This window comes from Dinoponera quadriceps, unplaced genomic scaffold (genome assembly GCF_001313825.1).
Source record: "Dinoponera quadriceps isolate SergipeBrazil2010 unplaced genomic scaffold, ASM131382v1 scaffold248, whole genome shotgun sequence".
NCBI lineage: Eukaryota > Metazoa > Arthropoda > Insecta > Hymenoptera > Formicidae > Dinoponera > Dinoponera quadriceps.
Window position 1 is genome coordinate 279,080 of NW_014554606.1, and position 16,362 is coordinate 295,441.

A 16,362-nucleotide genomic window follows, 5' to 3' on the forward strand; every position below is an offset into this window, starting at 1 on the left:
AAAAAAAAAAAAAAGAAACGCTTAGTCTCGGTAGTTTATTATTTTTTAATTGTACGTTTGTACAATTGTACACATGTAATAATATGATGTAAATTCTCTTCTTCCTTGCATTACCTTGCAACCTTGATTATGATAAACCAATAGGTCTTAGTCGATGAGTATCGGTTTCTCGTATATATATATATGTATATATATATATTATATATATATATATATATAAACATTAACGTTTCGTTAAAAAAAAAAAAACAATAAAACAAAACAGACAAAATCAAATCTTTGTTTTCTGTTAGCTTCACGAACAATATTATTACGTTATCGCTGCTACTGTTACGATCAATACTACTGTTACCACTACCCCACTATTACGACTACTGCTGCTACTATAACTACTTCTATTATTACTACTACTGCTACTATTACTACTACTATTACTACATTATTATTATCGCTAGTAATAGTATCACTACTACTATCGCTATTCCTTCCATTATCGCTATTACTACCACTACCACTACTATACTACTATTACTACTACTATACTATTACTTCTACTATTACTCTACTAATACTGTTATTATTAGTACTATTGCTCCTTCTACCGCTGTCGCTATCGCTATAACTAATACTTGTACTGCTTCCATTACAATAATCCATCATTATTATTATGACGAGATGCCGGTGTTTGCGTACTTTTTTGTTCGCAATTATAATTCGCGTATCCTTTTTGGGATAGGAGAATTCGTTGATCCGCTTTGTATTTTGTAACCCGCTTGTGGCGAAGTAATATGGACAATGAGAATGCAGTGACTACTCAGGTCAGTGCCAACTAAAGCTTACAAACTGTAAGGTTCATTCGATCAGACGTTTTATGTGGCACATTAGCAAAAAAATAACGTGTAAGCGAGGTGATCCGCTTGATTTCCAAATTAGATGAAGACATGTTGTTTTGTAGTTTACGCAATATTAATTGTACTTTTCGTGCCATTAAAGAGCGTGGTAACTTCCGCGTTTAGTCTTTGTTCAGCTCTGCAGTGTCGTGGCATAGCGAAGCGCTGTCCCTCCATGATAATAATAATAATAATATTAATATTAATAATAAAATATAAAAATAATAATAACAGTAATATTACAAATAATTATAATTATAACTGTAATAATGACGATAATAATGATAATAGTAATAACAACAACAATAGCAGCAACAACAACACAACACAATGATGATATAATACTTTAAATATATGACGATTATATTTTTAAACTCTAAGTGTCGTCCCTACGCGTGTACTACACGTTACATGATACTACTGTATATATTACATGCGGAACTGTTAGTGAAAAAGAAAGGAAGGGGGAGAGGAAGAGAGAGAGAAAAAGATAGAGAGAGAGAGAGAGAGAGAGAGAGAGAGAGAGAGAGAGAGAAAGCAAAGGAGAAAATATTACTAAATACTTGAAGAAGAAGCGTTAATACTTTTCTTATAACTGAAGAAAAAGAAAAAAACGACGAATATTCGACAACGTACACGCCATTTTTAGGATACTAATGTTTATACACTTGGCTGTCTACATGTGATCATTACGTTTTACTGTCAACGGCAGATAGATTTTCTTTCGCGTGCTTTCGAACGCGGAAGCTCCTTTCATTTCGAACTTCCGACGAGTCTCGATGTCCACCCGCGGAGAGAGAGACCGTGGTTGTTTCCGCTGAACATATATACTCGTGTACATACTGTTCTTCCTGATGCACATATATATTACGCGTGTATTTATGCTTTTCCCGAGCTCATCATTTCCACGCGTTCCGTCCATCGAGATTTAAATTGTTGAAAACCGTTTTACCTTGTTACAGTGTTAGGTTTCGACGTAATACGATAAACGTAAGCTCGAGGATTAGTTGCTCCAGGCTGACTGTATTCCGTAGAAAAGCCTCGTCGATCATCTTGCCTTTGAGAAGAATCAAGAAGCGTAGCGAGAAATGTAGAAACTTACTGTACCTCGGCTTCGCGTTCGCACCTCAGTTCCGCCCGTGTGTCACACATCATCGTGTCATTTTATCGCGAAATCAGTTATCGATAAGTAAACCGAACACTAGTCATCCGATCGTACCAGGAAAAATGTGTCATACGAAGTAGCCTGTCGGAGCGAGGTTGCCTTAAGTAGCCAAATATTACTTTTCTTCCCCCCCTGTACTTATACGATAATCTTCTCTCTTACGTTGAGTCTCCCGATGTACATAGCCGATTGACAGAGTGCTTCCATTAGTAGCTTGCGAGTGATTCAGATCGAACGAACCGTCTGTGTGTTGTACGCGCTTTCTTCTTTCTTCTCTTGAACATGCCGATTTTCGCGTGTGATAAACTCGTACAACTCCGATCACGATATATATATATATCATCGTGTGTGTGAGGTCGCGCGACGCAAATCGCTACGTCTCTACAGCGATGAAACCTCGCGGTAAAACGATATCATCAGTTGCAGACAGCTGACAGTATAGCTCCATATACGGTGCTGCGACATCAGTTCGCTTAAAGTAATAAAAACGATCGGCTGTAACCAATTCTGCAGAACGGACGGACGAGGGAATAGCGTGTGTCTAGGCGTTTCTATGCTCACATTACTATTCTTCTAATTCAAAGAGAAATGAGCAAAAAAAAATAAGAAAAGGGAAGCCCTCGGCTTCACACTGATGGGGGGGGGGAGGGGGTGCATTTCCTCCGCATCTGCTATCGTTGACGCGACCGTTTGCAACGAGCAATAACGTACGCAATCGTAGTCCAACCGTATGAAGAAGAAATAATAATCGTTTCTCTAGTTAGTTATTGCTTTAACGAACCACCTCGTACGGGACTATACTGTATTCCTCGAAGTAAGTCGAACTTAAGATTAACGCTAGATTAAGAGGTAGGTCATAAGGCTGAACCACGTATACGTATGTGCTGCGGCACCAGACGACTGTGATAATTCGGTGGGCGGTGCCCAGCCTCCTACTTCATCCTTGTATACTGAAAAAGTTAGTTGAAGAAAGCGTAAGAAAAACGATTACCGAAGAGGTTGAACGTGTGTCGGGGACGTGCATGTTGCGGTGGAAACGATTTTTTCTCATCCATATGCACGCGAGCGCGGCTAAAAGAGGAGACCCAGTGACATGTGACTGTAAACTTGGCATATTTTCATTTAGACGTAAACGCGAACTCGTTTCTTTTCTTCTTCACATGGGTATGTCCATATAAAAAAAAAATATTACGACGCGTGCATATGGACTCTTCGTACGTTAGAGAACGTAAAACATTCGCCGCATTTAACGTCGATGCGAAATTTATCTATCGAAAACTAGATTTAAAGGAAAAGTATGAAAAAAAAAATGAAACAAAAAGATAGGAATGGGTGAGAAGAGGTGTAAACACGTAGCTTTTTTCCGGTGTGTGATGGCTGTAACAGTTGGTTACGCGACCGTTCAGACTCGACCCGGGACTTCGTCCTTCGATGATTTCGTCCGAATTTTTACGCACGAATATACTTTGCGAAAGGTGACGTTGCCTTCGCATCGATCGCTAATACGAAATAGCAAGTCGCTTTCGCCTAAGTTCCGACAGAACGTCCGCAGTATTTGTGTATGACGTAAATACGCAATGGAAATGAATTGTTTTCGTAATTTCGTATATTTGTATTGTACAGTTCTCGATATCCAAATCCGTCTTCTGAAAGGTGAAGAGTTTGCCCATTCCTAACTTTGTCCAAATTTTACGCCGTAAATGAAACATATTACATATTTACATGCATACTAAAAAAAAAAAGAAGCATAGATATATAAATTAAATACTTCTTTCTCGTGTACATCAAAGCCCTGTTAAATAAGTTGTTTATCGATAATAAACGCCATCACGCTTGCATTATTTCCTTTTTATTCATACCGCAACTATATTAATACTGTTAATGTGTATGTTATATATGTATATAAACATATATACATATATATACTTATATATGTATTTATTTTATACACATATAAAGAATATAGTTAAAAAATATACACCGTATCATCATATACTATATACTTATATACATAACTATATAATTATATATATATTTTTTCTAACTATATTCTTTCACGGTTTTAACAAAAAGCAGTAACAAAGTGCGCAAAGTGAACATTTATTAGAAAGAAACTTGAGCCTTCGGAGTTGAGCCAAATTTGACGTAAAAATAATTCTGCACATTTTTATGATGCATTCATAAGAATATGAAACTCTCAAACGTTGATGTATGAGAGCGATTCTCTCATATATATTTTCCCATACTACAGATTTACATGTGTTGGTTGATTCTCCTAGCGTTAAACAGGTAACTAATTCGTATAACCAATGATCGAAAGTATAATCCGCTTGTGAGAACTCTTAACTCTATCTTATTAGAAATCTTATCAACGCGATATGTACAAAGCCATTAATCTACCAAGTTTTCCATTCGTCACATTCGTGCCTTTTTAATGCAAAATCTCATAAATAATTTGGACGATGCGCAAATCGAACATTATTATGAAGAAGAAGGGAGAGACGCGGGGGAAAAAGTAAGAGGATTGATAATTTACATTAAAATAAATAGCGTGCTCGCATTCTGGCTTCGCATATCATAAGTTCGAGGCAATGACTTTCAAGGTCGGATTTACGGTGGCGTGTAAAATACAATAACGATAAATAAGAGTAATTAGAACGATAACGCGGCGTCCGAATTGTTTGATTATCGAGTTGGGGGGGAATCGTCATCCGAGGGCGTACCACACATACGATTAAAGGCTAGTTACTAGAACACCTTGGTCTTCACAATGGTGGTCTAAGCTAGTCAGTGATATGTGGTCCGCGGCGCATCCCTAGCATTCGATCGTTCTCCTAAAGCGAAATGTCGCATTAATACGCGATAATGAAATCATCGTGCGTTACGTGCGTGATACGAACCTCGAGTTAAACAACACATCAGCTCGGTTATTGATGAACCACACCAGTACGAAGGAGGTGCCGGCGACCAAACTGCCCAGAATCATACTGAAACGTTCCGTCGCCGCCGACGGCTTCAGGAACAACCTGACGCTCAGCGTTTGCCATATGGATTCCGTCCAAGTCGAATAGACACCCGATTTCATGTTATATCCTGCGACACAGAGTAACACAGAGTTGGAGGAGACTGTCCGTCCGAATCAGTCTTCTATCCGTCGCCGGTATTAACGACCTACCTGCGATGATGAACGCCGGGCTCACAGCGGCGCTATAATTGACGGTCGAATTAATGCACAGCCCCGTGAAATTGGGCCCGCCCATCCAAGCGAGGCGATTCTCGTGGCACGTAGTTTCGTTCATGTCGTAGAGCTTCTCGCCGGTGAGCAAGGCCAAGAGCTGGCCGGTCAAGCTCGTGGCGACATTCGGTGCTCTGTGCACACCGACATAGAGCGACAGTACCTGATTGATCAACTTAACACCGGGAACCGAAGCGGCGCGGAAGAGATTGCACTTGGCGCTCTCCAAGTAGCAATGCAGCATATCCGCGACGAGATCTTCCACGGTAGATCGTGCGTCGGGCTGCGGCGCCGGTTCTGTTCCCGTCACTTCTCGGTAAAGCTCATTAGCCACCTGAAGAGCAATTTTCGCTAAATCGGATGCAAGCGCGCTAGTATCGTTTCTAAAACATGATTGAACAATTGTAGTGCACACGGTAGGACATAAATATGTGGTTGTATGAATACGATATGTTCATCGAGTAACGCGGAAGCAGGTGAGGAATCCACGTTGAGGATGAAGAGACATATACCTGTGGAAATCGAGGCTCTCCGCGTCATCCAAGATACCGTTGTAGTACGGGTTCGTGAATTGCTTGCGGTGGTTGCTTATCACAACGGTCGTGAGATTCGGCCTCGCCTCGAGGAAGCTCTGCACGGATGTCGGCGGGACACTGTCGCTGTACGTCTCGTCCGAAGAGACATTCAACGCCTGTTGCAGGCGGCCTATCGTGTCGTTGTTCGTGCCGCTCACGTGGAGAAATATCTCCCCCTTGCCCAACTGGCCGAACTCGATCACGCTCTTGATGTCGTCGAGTTTCAAGCTCGTGCCGCCGAGAGCGTTGAAGTTGTTTTGCTTCAAGTCGTACACCATACGACTAGATCCGATATAATCGAACGCTTCTCCGTTCAACAAAGAGAAGACCACGTTCGTCTCTGAGCAAAACGGTAACAAACACGTATACACACTGTAATTAGAGATCTCGCAGCAGTTCTCCCCATGATCGATACTTACTGTCGACGGTGGCGTTCAAGAAATTCAAATAGTACGCAGTGGCGAGCAACGTCACGAGCCCCGTCACGGCGTTACCTGCGCCGGGCGATATCCCGTCGAATAACGACGATGCGTCCAAGCGTGCTGTCACCATTATTACTGTATTGTTAGCTTCGTCGAGAGGCGCCAGAGGCCAATGTATGTTCCTGTCGCCGAGCGGGTCGCAGAATTGCGTCGGATTGAAATTCAGCTTGAAGTCGGTACGCCTTATGCAAGATTCCGAGTTGACGGCGGCATACATGAACGACTTCATCTCGAGTGCGCACAACGATCTCTGATACTGCGTCTCGAGGTCGTGGGCATTGTGCGCCCAGAAACAGGTCTTTATAGCTTCCAACACCGTCTGATTCTACAAGTACAATGTTTACAAATACTTAATATTCATTACGCACACACCACGTTGACACGTACACACACTCTCTCTCTCCCTCTTTCGATGTACATTTTTGCAGACATAATCTTACATCTGTATAAAACATGGGGAACGGCCAGTCCTCCATGAGCAACGCAGACCCAAAGGGATTCCATGGTTTTACATCGTTACATTTTTTATAACCAGAATACCGATTCGGACATTTGTCTTCGGGTGAATAACTGGATGGTCGATCTCGGCTGATATTCCTTGCTAACAATACTCCATTTATATTATTTGTATTTCGCAGTCTCACGAGCGTGTTGCTGGTGAACATTGAAAACGGCACAACCACAGTGTACGGACCTGCGGTGGCATTATTTTCTATCCAAATAAGATCACTATCGACTTCAAGTAGATGCACAACACCTACGCTGCCTGATCTACTAGCTGAAAGCAAACGAAACATTGCACATATCTGTCCGTAAAAATCAGTCGCTCGTCATACCCGATCTAGATTGATAATTATGGTAATAATAAATCAAGGGGCAGATTTAACTTCTTACAAGAACATCCAAACTGATGTGTGCCATTGTGTCTTCGGAAACAAGCAGCCGCACCTTCCAAAGGCATGTAAATCATATCCTTTATCCTCTCGCTGACCACTAAGATTTCATTCCTTAATGTTGATTTTGTTGTTGAGAAGGCGCGTAAAGTATGAGCTTGTACTTACCTGAATTTATGACGATACAAGTCAGAATATATTTCCAAATTCCCAACGCCATTTTTTACTTTCGTGTCTACTCGTAGTCTGTGATCAACTACAATTTTGGACATCACCTGACGCTACCACGTATGAGACATGTAAGGGATATATGACAACTAACACTTTGACATTGTATGAATCATGACGATGTCTCCATGTAGGTTAGTCTCAAACGGAAACAATTCTAACCAAACGTGAAGTTTTTTACAAATGGCATACGCGGACTACGTATTCGCGCCTTCAATTAAGTATTATACCTATATATATATATATATATGTATATATTTAGTAAAACTTGTAAATAATTAAGAAGCACTACATTAAAAATAAGGATCCGTTTAATCCATTGTTGAACCGTACTATTTGAAACTGCAAATCTTCCCGATCTACACTTGAATCGTATTTGAAAATAAACAGGTCTTGTCCTACCATTGAGTCACACTACTTGAAAATGGAGATCCGACTGAATGGGCGTAATTTCATTCGTTGTAAAATTAGTATTGCCGGCTGTCGGATAAGAAATTCCTACGGTACCCGGTAAAAAAGGTTAGAAACTTTAGAAATTCTTTATTCAATAGCCAAAATAGTCATATCTAACAATATTCGCAACAAATGAAAAATGGTGCTTTAATCAGTCGTAGAAATATTATTTGAAAATAAATTAAGTTGCCATTGAATTCTAAAGATACGTTAGAAAATCCCGTAGAAACCTATGCACATACACACATCGTGTCTGAATATTATTAAATAATATTTAATATGTATTAAAGGCTACTAAAAATGTCGCCCCAAAGTGCGTTCCACTTAACGTTCGCAATGATCGCGAGCATCATTCGATCCTTGTTTCTCTTAGATGTTAAACAAAGACAGAACGATGCTCGCAATCATTGCGTGCGTTAAGTGGAACGCACCTTCGAAAGGTCTTATCTAATTAAGTCCAAAATTACAGAAATACATTTCTTTTGTCCTCAGTAGTACGCGATCATATGCATGATTGCCATAGAGACGACTGGGAAGGCGCAGCGCAGGCGCCATTTTGACGACGACAGGATTTCTGTCGGTTTAGTGCACAAGTGTATCCGCATGCGACAGCCACGAATCAGTTGAGTACTGTCAACAACACGGCAGTGACGGTGCTGGGAGGATGTCAGAGATAACTTTTCACACAATTGATTGAATTTAAAAGGAACTAGATTATTGGTCTGGCGGAGGGTGGGTGGTTCACGACGAGAATTGCTATTTATTTATCGCAAGACGTTCAGATCGTGACTGGTAGATGTTGGGAGACCAATGCCAAGAGGAGGCAGCCTGTCGACCAGAATCCGGGGCTCTAAAGGAGCACCTCAGCCCGTGATGACAGACTGACAAATTGTAAGGGCTGCATTACAGGACAAACATGTCACACGGTGTCAGTTAAGTCGTGATGTGGCGAGTATAGATGACGTTCCAGTATCAATACGAACAATATCACGTCGGTCACAAGAAACCTGGTTCAAACTCGATAGAATTTCCAACATAATCTGTGATTGTATACTCGGTCACAGAACAGTTGCAACAGTTTTTGTTTTGTTTCTCATATTTCGGGACACACAAAAATTATGACGTAGCGAATTTTTGAATTGACGATCATGCGCAGTAGGTGATCTGTCAAATTACATATACAAGGTGTAGGCATAAAGATAAGTAATAGAGCAATATATTAGTTATACACGATTTAATACAAGAAAATTAAAACTGAAAAATTAGGATTATATTTATAAATTATATCGCATTTTTGCATGTTAAGTACGCGGAAACTAATATATTGCTCTATTATTTTTCTTTATGCCTACACACCTTGTATATGTAATTTGACAGATCACCTACTGCGCATGATCAATGTCAATTCATAGGTTCGCTTCGTCATAATTTTTGTGTTCCGAAATATAAGAAACAAAAACTGTCGCAACCGTTCCATGACCGAGTGTACAAGTGCTGAGTTTGTAATAAACTCTTTAAAATTGTAACAAAATTCATAAATAAAACAAATGGCCGTTAGTAACGGAATCATTCTGTATATTGCTTACAATAGCTTTAGATCTAAGCGGGTCATTGACAAATATGATTGACGTGCCAGGCTGGATTTAATATTAATAGATGTAATTGCAAATAATTGTATTTATATAAACAATGGTTAATTAGCGTGCCGTAAAACGTATATAGATGAGTATGTATTTAGCGAACGAACAACGAATAAACAGCGAACTTCAATGTTCGTACGTTTGTATTTGGGTTGGTTTTCTTCGCGTCTCATATCGACTAGATTCGATATTTGCGGTGAAAGTAAAAAATTCGGACGACACAATAATTTGTACATTACATTTAAATATGTAAGATGCAGAGATACATCTGATTCACATCGAACAGCATTATCGAGGACTCGTTTTGTACATAGTTTACTTATGACAGTGAAACTATGTACAAGTTTGCAGCAACAATAACGAACAATGAACGTACATTCGCGTTCACACGAGCTCGCTTTGATGTACCACTTCACATGCAAATCGGATTGAACGCGAATCGAATGTTTTATTCGCATTTGTTATAACGTATACTCTAAGTTTCAAAATACGTTTTAAACGCTTTATTTTCGATGCAGTTTCGGAACGCAAACGATGATGCAATGATAGAATTCGTCTTCGCAAAATAAACTCTCTCATCTGACCATCAGCTGCATCCCAAACTACAATGTAAGAAAGAAGTGTTAGTTTTTAAACGGTGTACGCACCTTCCCAATTGCAACAGCGAAAACTCGAAATCGCTATTCGTTCGTACATTGTATACCCATCTTATAGCGAACGCACGAACCAGTTAATCGTGTTTTATTAATAGTCGAAACTCGATGAGGTATCATTGACGAGGCACTATTAAAATATCGTCGGTCTTGATTAAAACTTGAAGATTGCCAAAAAGATTCGAGGATAACAATATAGTAGTGTCGTAATCGTCTGTGTTTTCCGATGTATCTAAAGTTCTCTAAACGCGCGATCACTTTGGCTACGTTCAGCGAACACAACGGTTGTACAAACGTTCGGTAAAAATTCTTTATGTTTGGTGGATACTTTTAGATCTACGTTGTCGTTATTCTCATTCGTCTTCTTTTACTAATTTAGGGATCATATTAATCTTCCAAAAGTCGAGTACTTAAATCGTTGTGTTCGCTGAACGCTGCCATCAACAGCTATGCATGTCGCACTTCCGTAAGACCGCCGATCTTTAATAGTATCCCATCGGTATGGGAACCGACGTTGGGATATTAATATTGCAATGATCATTTCTCTTCATTAACCCTCGTTCTAGGACTTCTTTCCTAGTGCTTTCTGCGTCAGTTCGGTCTTCCTCTGTTGCGCCTGTTCTTTCTGTTTCTTCTCCTCCTCCCGTCGCTTCGCTGCCTCTTCTCTCTGCTGCTTAATTATGGCTAATCGAGCCAGGTCCGCTCGAGCTTCATCTGTTTTACCGGCTGCATGTAATTTCTGATAATTTGCATACGCTTTCTGTTTCTCAAGTTGTTCCCTGAAAAGTAAAATTTGAGCTTAGCTTTGGTAGTAAAGATAAGACAACCACTTGAATGTTGTCTGGAGAGACTACAGAAAAATCTTACAAAGTACAGTAAAATTTGTATCCGCAACCGTGCGTTCTTTTACGAAAATCTTATTGTGAAAAGTTTTAATATAATTTTAACACTATGGTACAATACATAAAAAATTATACCTGCTGACTCGCATTGACCTTAGAATCATATTTATTATGATGATTACAGAACTACATACCTCTCTCTTCGTGATAGTTCTGGTTTCGCATCGAGCGACTGATTCAACTGCGACAACTTTTTTGTTTTTTTTTGTACCCTGTTTGGATTTTCTACCTGAATTAGATTCTCTACGCCTTTAGCTTTTCCTCCCTGTAAAGACAGAATCATGAAATGTTTAATGAGACTTTAGGATTGTGTGAAATTTTAAGTGTAATTCCAATTGTATTTGAAACTTTTATTTATGTTTTTATTTATTATGACCATAGTACCTCCGTTTCCGAATCTGATTCTGATTCACTCTCACTATCTGTTGCGCTAAGATTCTTTGACCTATTGGCTCCACTGGCTTTGGGTTCTTCATCATCTTCTTCTTCACTAGAACTTTCCTGTCCCTTATTTTTCTATAAAATAAACAGATTACACATTCTACAAGTATTATTCTAGATAGTATCACACAAATATCCAATACTCTTCAATGATTGAAATAAATTAAAGTTATAGAGATCAAACCGAGGATATCCTGTGGAAATTTGTATATTGAGATTTAAATGGTATAAAACCAAATAAATACCTAAATGAATAATATATATTTTAGTTTTGCAAGTGTCCTATTCTCTTAACAGCATATAACAAAATTATAACTCTATACCTATACGATATACATATTTACCAAATATCTCATTTTCTAATTTTTCACAAGTCAATCATGAAAGGGCTAAATCTCAAGCGTTAAAAGCTTACACAGTCAACGACGGTATCTAAATAGCCACGCGATGTCGGTTAACCTAAAAATACTGACTCTCCACTGCTGCTTCTTCTCCTCCTGGCGTCGTTGCTCCTCTAGTTCTTCCGGGCTCGTAAAGTGCCGGTTTCTGCCTTTATGATTCACGAACTTTCCTACATGATGAGAAAGTGCGATCGTAATGACGAGTCTTGGCTTAAGAATTGCGTTTTTATTGGGACACGAAGACGTGAAGACACGAGGAGAAAACCTTCCTCGGGAATAAACAAGAGAAAAAAGACGCAGTGAAGACGCGACGATGTGTTACTTTACCTCGTGGCATTATAATATGTGACGATAGGAATGCGTGAAATGCAGTAATCCAAATATCGTCGGACACGCACGAAAAACCCGTTAAGCCCAGCTGTTCGGCCGAAAATCCTCCGACGTCCGATTAAAAAGACATTACCGATGTTACAAGAACTTCATTGGACGTTGTGCAGACACAAGTTGATGACAGCTTAGGATAGACAGACTTGCGTATTATTTACGACGACCTGAACGAGCGCGATCTAGTAGAAGCGTGAGGGAGTTAAATCAACATGGAGTTTTTCCGCTAAATTCAAACGGTCTCTTTTTTTTCTTCAAAAAAAGGATGAAAACGTAAGATTTTATGGAAATTAACTGGTCTGCAAAAAAAGTCAGCAGGGGAACAGACCCACGAAAAATTCTCGGTTAAATAATTAATACATCGAACGTCAAACTGAGCTAACAGCTTACAGAACATCAGAGAGATAACGCATACCCTATAGAGATACTTCCTGTTTAACCGGCTAGCTCGATTGTTATTGAGTGCGTATGCTTTCTAGCATATTACAGAGCTCATTGGTTTTCCCGGAATGTTTGCAGAAAATAGCAACCAAGCTTGAGAATAACTGATGACTGCGGTAATAATAAAGTAAAAGGGAAATAAGTGTTTTTCACAAGTGTGATTAATTTCGACTTTATCCATTCGATATTACATTATGTTACGCAACGTTACTAAGAATATTTTACCGTGGAATAAGAGTGTGCTTTTTAAAAGGTAATTGAAAGCTGAAGAGCTATTTTTTTAATTTCACCATTACAACGTTGTTCGAAGTGTTGTTATTGTCAAAATTTAGTGGCAATTTATATCGTTGTTACGAAACAGAAACGTAATTAAATAATACTCTTTGTGTTGTCAACGCGGTTTGGCTTGCTCAACTCTAATAAAGTTACGCTAGATTTTGCAATGATAATAAGAAGAACCAATATTATTATTTAGCAAAAAACAAACAATGATTTATTCTATAGTAAGCTGTGAAGTGTTGGAAAGAGAAAACTGAAATTTACTGAATGATCTTGTATGTGTACAATAATTTTAACAATATTTATTCTCATTATAGGTATAATGTACCACAGGCTATACTCGATGTTAAACATAAGCAGACTACAACAAATCAACACATGGCAGATGAAACTGAGGATCCTGAATTGTATCGTCCTATTAAATACTCTCAATCGAAAGCTTCTCGAATGAGAATTGATGAGTATCGTATCCCATATATAGATGATATACCTGAATATCAACCAATAATTGTAGTTCTTAGCATATCTACCTTTCTAATTTATTTCTGTATATTGAGAGAAGAGAATGACATTGACGAATTGCTTTATGTTGACTTAGACACTAGTCTGAAGCGAATTGGAAAAGAATATGAAAAAAAACAGGCTATGAAATCTTCGTCAAAGTAGAAAGCTTCTTACAAATACTATTGTAATTAATTTTGTAAAATAATTTCATTTATTATGTATAACATACGATATTTGTTCGCTATACTGTAATGAACACTTGTTAATAAATATATATAATTAACATTTATTACTAAATGTTCATAATGGGTACAATAATTGGCCCCACATGATGTTATTCAATATTGTGCGCCACTCAATGGATGGATGACAAGTAATCGTGTCTGGAACACACTTCTTCCATGTATGGGACCAAGGCGCGATGACCAAAGTCATTGATAATGTAGTTGGTTTTTCCGGGCAGATAGGATGCAATCTAACATCAACGGTGTCTAGGAGGAAATCATTATTATCATTATTCACAATATTAATTAGATGTATCGGGCAAAGAATTATTTTCCTTCTAAACTATAATACGTGTTATGTTCCTTACTACAAATGCTGTAAGAGCGCAATAGCCACTGCCAGAGGGTATAAACTGGCATAACTTGTAAATAAAACTTCAATCGTGTTAACAAGCCACCGAATCCAATGGATATTAGCCTGAGCTGCAATCATGTGATAAATATTATTGCATAATAGACTTGATTTAAGAAAGTGGAAGTCAGAGCACTTTACCAGTGTAAATACTGTGTAATACACCCAGGTTGTTGGCATTAAAAACACAAGAATGGTGAACGATAACGTTCCGACAAACAATTGGTCCGTTTGATATTGACAAGAGTCCACCCTTTCACGTAGAGGATTCTTTTTCTTTCCAAGGAAAAGTCTGAAGAGAGCTGTGATACCTCTCAATTGTATGTTATAAAGTCTGAAATAAATTTATCTTTTTAAGTCAATTGCAACAAGTTATATAATTTCGTGTTTATTTATCAAATGTATCACGTGATAGTGTATAAAAATTTTATAGAATTTTCTCGAAAAATACCTTGCTGCATAAACATAGATGCAGTATGTGTGAAAGCTGACAAGAGATAAGAGATCTGCAGCGATGGATAATTGAAACGTGACGCCCAACTTTCCGAACAAAAGTAATATTTTGAATGCAAGATCCATAAGCGGCTTTGAAAATATCAAAAATGTCCACCAGAGTTGTATGTGATACATGAAGAACTTGCCCATTGTATTATTCAGAGCATGATTAAGCTTCAAACCAGCTGGCACACCCATTAACCAATTGATCAGATCCTTCAGTGTCTCTACAACTTTCTAGAAAGTCAACATTGCAATTTTCCAAGCTGACCAAAATAGATAATATTAAACATACTTTGCAGGTTTATAATGTCAAACTTTATGTAATATGGGAAATATTTATGTAGTTTTAGTTTTATCTCTTGATTTATCCTGAGCAAATTTTAATTTCAAGAAAACAAGCTCTTGTCAGATTCTCAAGTCACTTGAAGTTATATTTTTGCTAAGTAAACAACAAATATAAATTATCTCTGCACATATTATTATGTATCTTCAAACTTGCCTCTGCATTGTTCAGAAGCAATTGTGAAGACAATGTATCCTCAATACGATACTGCAATAGCCTTAGAACAAATATTCCTAATGCAACATCTATTATCATCGCCCATGCATAGTTTCCTGTCTTTAATGTGAAACCCTTGTTACGTATGACAGTGACAAGCATCCATTTGATATTCTCTAACCAGTCGTGAACATGTAAGCCAAGAGAAGAATACTTCAAGACCAGCAATAACTTCTCTGTCACTTTGGATAGTAATAAAACTGGATACAAATAGAAGAGCATATGATAAGTCAACAGAGTTTCCTTAACACGAGTAAACCTCGTTTTGACTTTCAGTTCATCTTTCTTGCTCTGGATAAGCTTCGCCAACTCATAGAAATGATCACCTGATACAGCTTTGCTCTTGAACAATTCAGTTTCTTGCAAAGCTTGCTGGTCATACAATACAATTATTGTACGTGTTGTCGATAGGTCAACACTAACATTGTTAAGAATGATATTCGTCAGATGATATTCGGTTCTCGCTTTATTCCCGGAAGATCTCCCTGTAATGTGTATCCAGTCTGAATGCTTTCGATCTAAGAATTCCTTGGTCACATTGCTCGAGTTAGTGTAACACCCGATGGTGTCTAATGTGCATTTAGTTGATTCTAAAGAACCTACTTTACGTAATCCAATAATGTACATTCTTTTCATATTATTATGTGTGTCATGGATCACTTTGCCAAAAACAAAGCCGGACTGCTTGGTGTGCAGTCCTTGAGGGATAAAAACCAACAAATTGTTCGTCATTTTGCAATCAAAAGGATAATCGTGTGTGATTTGAACTTTCGTTAATGTCAAGCGACATAATGACACATTCAATATTACTTTTTTATAAATGATTTTGTTTCACGTTATAATTGTCACTTTTCTAAATATCTGACATATCGTTGCTGCTTCTTCTTTAATTAATTCGAATGCTTGCATGTATAGATTATCGCATGATACATATGATCGCGAAATCCTAGTGACTTTAGGCCTAAATTGAGGCGCTTCCGCAGTCTAGTGATTTTTCGGCAGCCAATCAGTATGTCCAATAATATATGTCCAATAATAATAGGTGCTTTCCACTTCGTGACCCAAGTATCAGACTTAGATTGAGAAATGTGATTGAATTGAAT

At 38.3% G+C, this 16,362-nt stretch overlaps 5 protein-coding genes and 1 long non-coding RNA gene across 8 annotated transcripts in view; 3 read left to right on the forward strand and 3 right to left on the reverse strand.

Annotated features, from left to right (window-relative positions):
* The window catches only part of LOC106752314 (homeobox protein PKNOX2-like), a 10,493-nt gene extending 6,600 nt beyond the window's left edge, over nucleotides 1–3,893 (forward strand). For both annotated transcript variants that reach the window (XM_014633928.1, XM_014633926.1), the window contains exon 9: nucleotides 1,853–3,893. In XM_014633928.1, the coding sequence (XP_014489414.1) occupies nucleotides 1,853–1,878 (26 nt within the window). In that variant the 3' untranslated portion in view covers nucleotides 1,879–3,893. The remainder of the gene's footprint in view (nucleotides 1–1,852) is intronic.
* Nucleotides 3,894–4,040: 147 nt separating this feature from the next.
* On the reverse strand, nucleotides 4,041–7,596 carry LOC106752311 (nicastrin). 2 transcript variants are annotated; one of them, XM_014633923.1, is made up of 8 exons: nucleotides 7,409–7,596; nucleotides 7,242–7,340; nucleotides 6,788–7,125; nucleotides 6,285–6,672; nucleotides 5,803–6,205; nucleotides 5,231–5,673; nucleotides 4,956–5,148; nucleotides 4,041–4,889 (listed from the first exon to the last, which is right to left on the reverse strand). In XM_014633923.1, the coding sequence occupies exons 1-8, from the start codon at nucleotides 7,458–7,460 to the stop codon at nucleotides 4,871–4,873; spliced, it is 1,935 nt and encodes a 644-aa protein (XP_014489409.1). In that variant the 5' UTR covers nucleotides 7,461–7,596; the 3' UTR covers nucleotides 4,041–4,870. The 2 variants fall into 2 exon arrangements, with proteins under 2 accessions (XP_014489409.1, XP_014489410.1); XM_014633924.1 differs by lacking the exons at nucleotides 7,242–7,340; nucleotides 7,409–7,596 and having other exon boundaries at nucleotides 6,735–6,949.
* Nucleotides 7,597–7,708: 112 nt separating this feature from the next.
* LOC106752317 lies at nucleotides 7,709–9,719 on the forward strand. The gene is made up of 2 exons (XR_001375139.1): nucleotides 7,709–7,987; nucleotides 8,414–9,719. It is a non-coding gene; the product is annotated as an uncharacterized LOC106752317 (long non-coding RNA).
* On the reverse strand, nucleotides 9,560–12,469 carry LOC106752315 (28 kDa heat- and acid-stable phosphoprotein-like). Its single transcript, XM_014633932.1, has 5 exons — nucleotides 12,286–12,469; nucleotides 12,031–12,128; nucleotides 11,501–11,632; nucleotides 11,251–11,381; nucleotides 9,560–10,993 (listed from the first exon to the last, which is right to left on the reverse strand). The coding sequence occupies exons 1-5, from the start codon at nucleotides 12,293–12,295 to the stop codon at nucleotides 10,777–10,779; spliced, it is 588 nt and encodes a 195-aa protein (XP_014489418.1). The 5' UTR covers nucleotides 12,296–12,469; the 3' UTR covers nucleotides 9,560–10,776.
* A 283-nt stretch (nucleotides 12,470–12,752) lies between these two features.
* LOC106752316 lies at nucleotides 12,753–13,858 on the forward strand. Its single transcript, XM_014633933.1, has 2 exons — nucleotides 12,753–13,036; nucleotides 13,380–13,858. The coding sequence occupies exons 1-2, from the start codon at nucleotides 12,978–12,980 to the stop codon at nucleotides 13,726–13,728; spliced, it is 408 nt and encodes a 135-aa protein (XP_014489419.1). The 5' UTR covers nucleotides 12,753–12,977; the 3' UTR covers nucleotides 13,729–13,858.
* Nucleotides 13,849–16,161, reverse strand: LOC106752312 (phosphatidylinositol N-acetylglucosaminyltransferase subunit Q). The gene is made up of 5 exons (XM_014633925.1): nucleotides 15,200–16,161; nucleotides 14,654–14,934; nucleotides 14,344–14,536; nucleotides 14,159–14,273; nucleotides 13,849–14,057 (listed from the first exon to the last, which is right to left on the reverse strand). The coding sequence occupies exons 1-5, from the start codon at nucleotides 15,989–15,991 to the stop codon at nucleotides 13,867–13,869; spliced, it is 1,572 nt and encodes a 523-aa protein (XP_014489411.1). The 5' UTR covers nucleotides 15,992–16,161; the 3' UTR covers nucleotides 13,849–13,866.
* Between the last annotated feature and the right edge of the window lie 201 nt (nucleotides 16,162–16,362).

Bases quoted from the DNA above. Each gene is read 5' to 3' on its own strand.
- LOC106752311 (XM_014633923.1), bottom strand. From the start codon at position 7,460: ATGGCGTTGGGAATTTGGAAATATATTCTGACTTGTATCGTCATAAAT. The intron at 7,341-7,408 runs GTAAGTACAAGC...ATGAAATCTTAG, and splicing joins TTGTATCGTCATAAATTCAG to TGGTCAGCGAGAGGATAAAG. The intron at 5,149-5,230 runs GTAGGTCGTTAA...TCTGTGTCGCAG, and splicing joins CCCGGCGTTCATCATCGCAG to GATATAACATGAAATCGGGT.
- LOC106752315 (XM_014633932.1), bottom strand. The intron at 11,633-12,030 runs GTCAGTATTTTT...TTTATTTTATAG, and splicing joins AGAAGAAGCAGCAGTGGAGA to AAAAATAAGGGACAGGAAAG. The intron at 10,994-11,250 runs GTATGTAGTTCT...TTTACTTTTCAG, and splicing joins GAACTATCACGAAGAGAGAG to GGAACAACTTGAGAAACAGA.
- LOC106752316 (XM_014633933.1), top strand. From the start codon at position 12,978: ATGTTACGCAACGTTACTAAGAATATTTTACCGTGGAATAAGAGTGTG. The intron at 13,037-13,379 runs GTAATTGAAAGC...TTCTCATTATAG, and splicing joins AAGAGTGTGCTTTTTAAAAG to GTATAATGTACCACAGGCTA.
- LOC106752312 (XM_014633925.1), bottom strand. From the start codon at position 15,991: ATGACGAACAATTTGTTGGTTTTTATCCCTCAAGGACTGCACACCAAG. The intron at 14,935-15,199 runs GCAAGTTTGAAG...TTGACTTTCTAG, and splicing joins TGCTTCTGAACAATGCAGAG to AAAGTTGTAGAGACACTGAA. The intron at 14,274-14,343 runs GTAAAGTGCTCT...ACATGATTGCAG, and splicing joins ATTACACAGTATTTACACTG to CTCAGGCTAATATCCATTGG.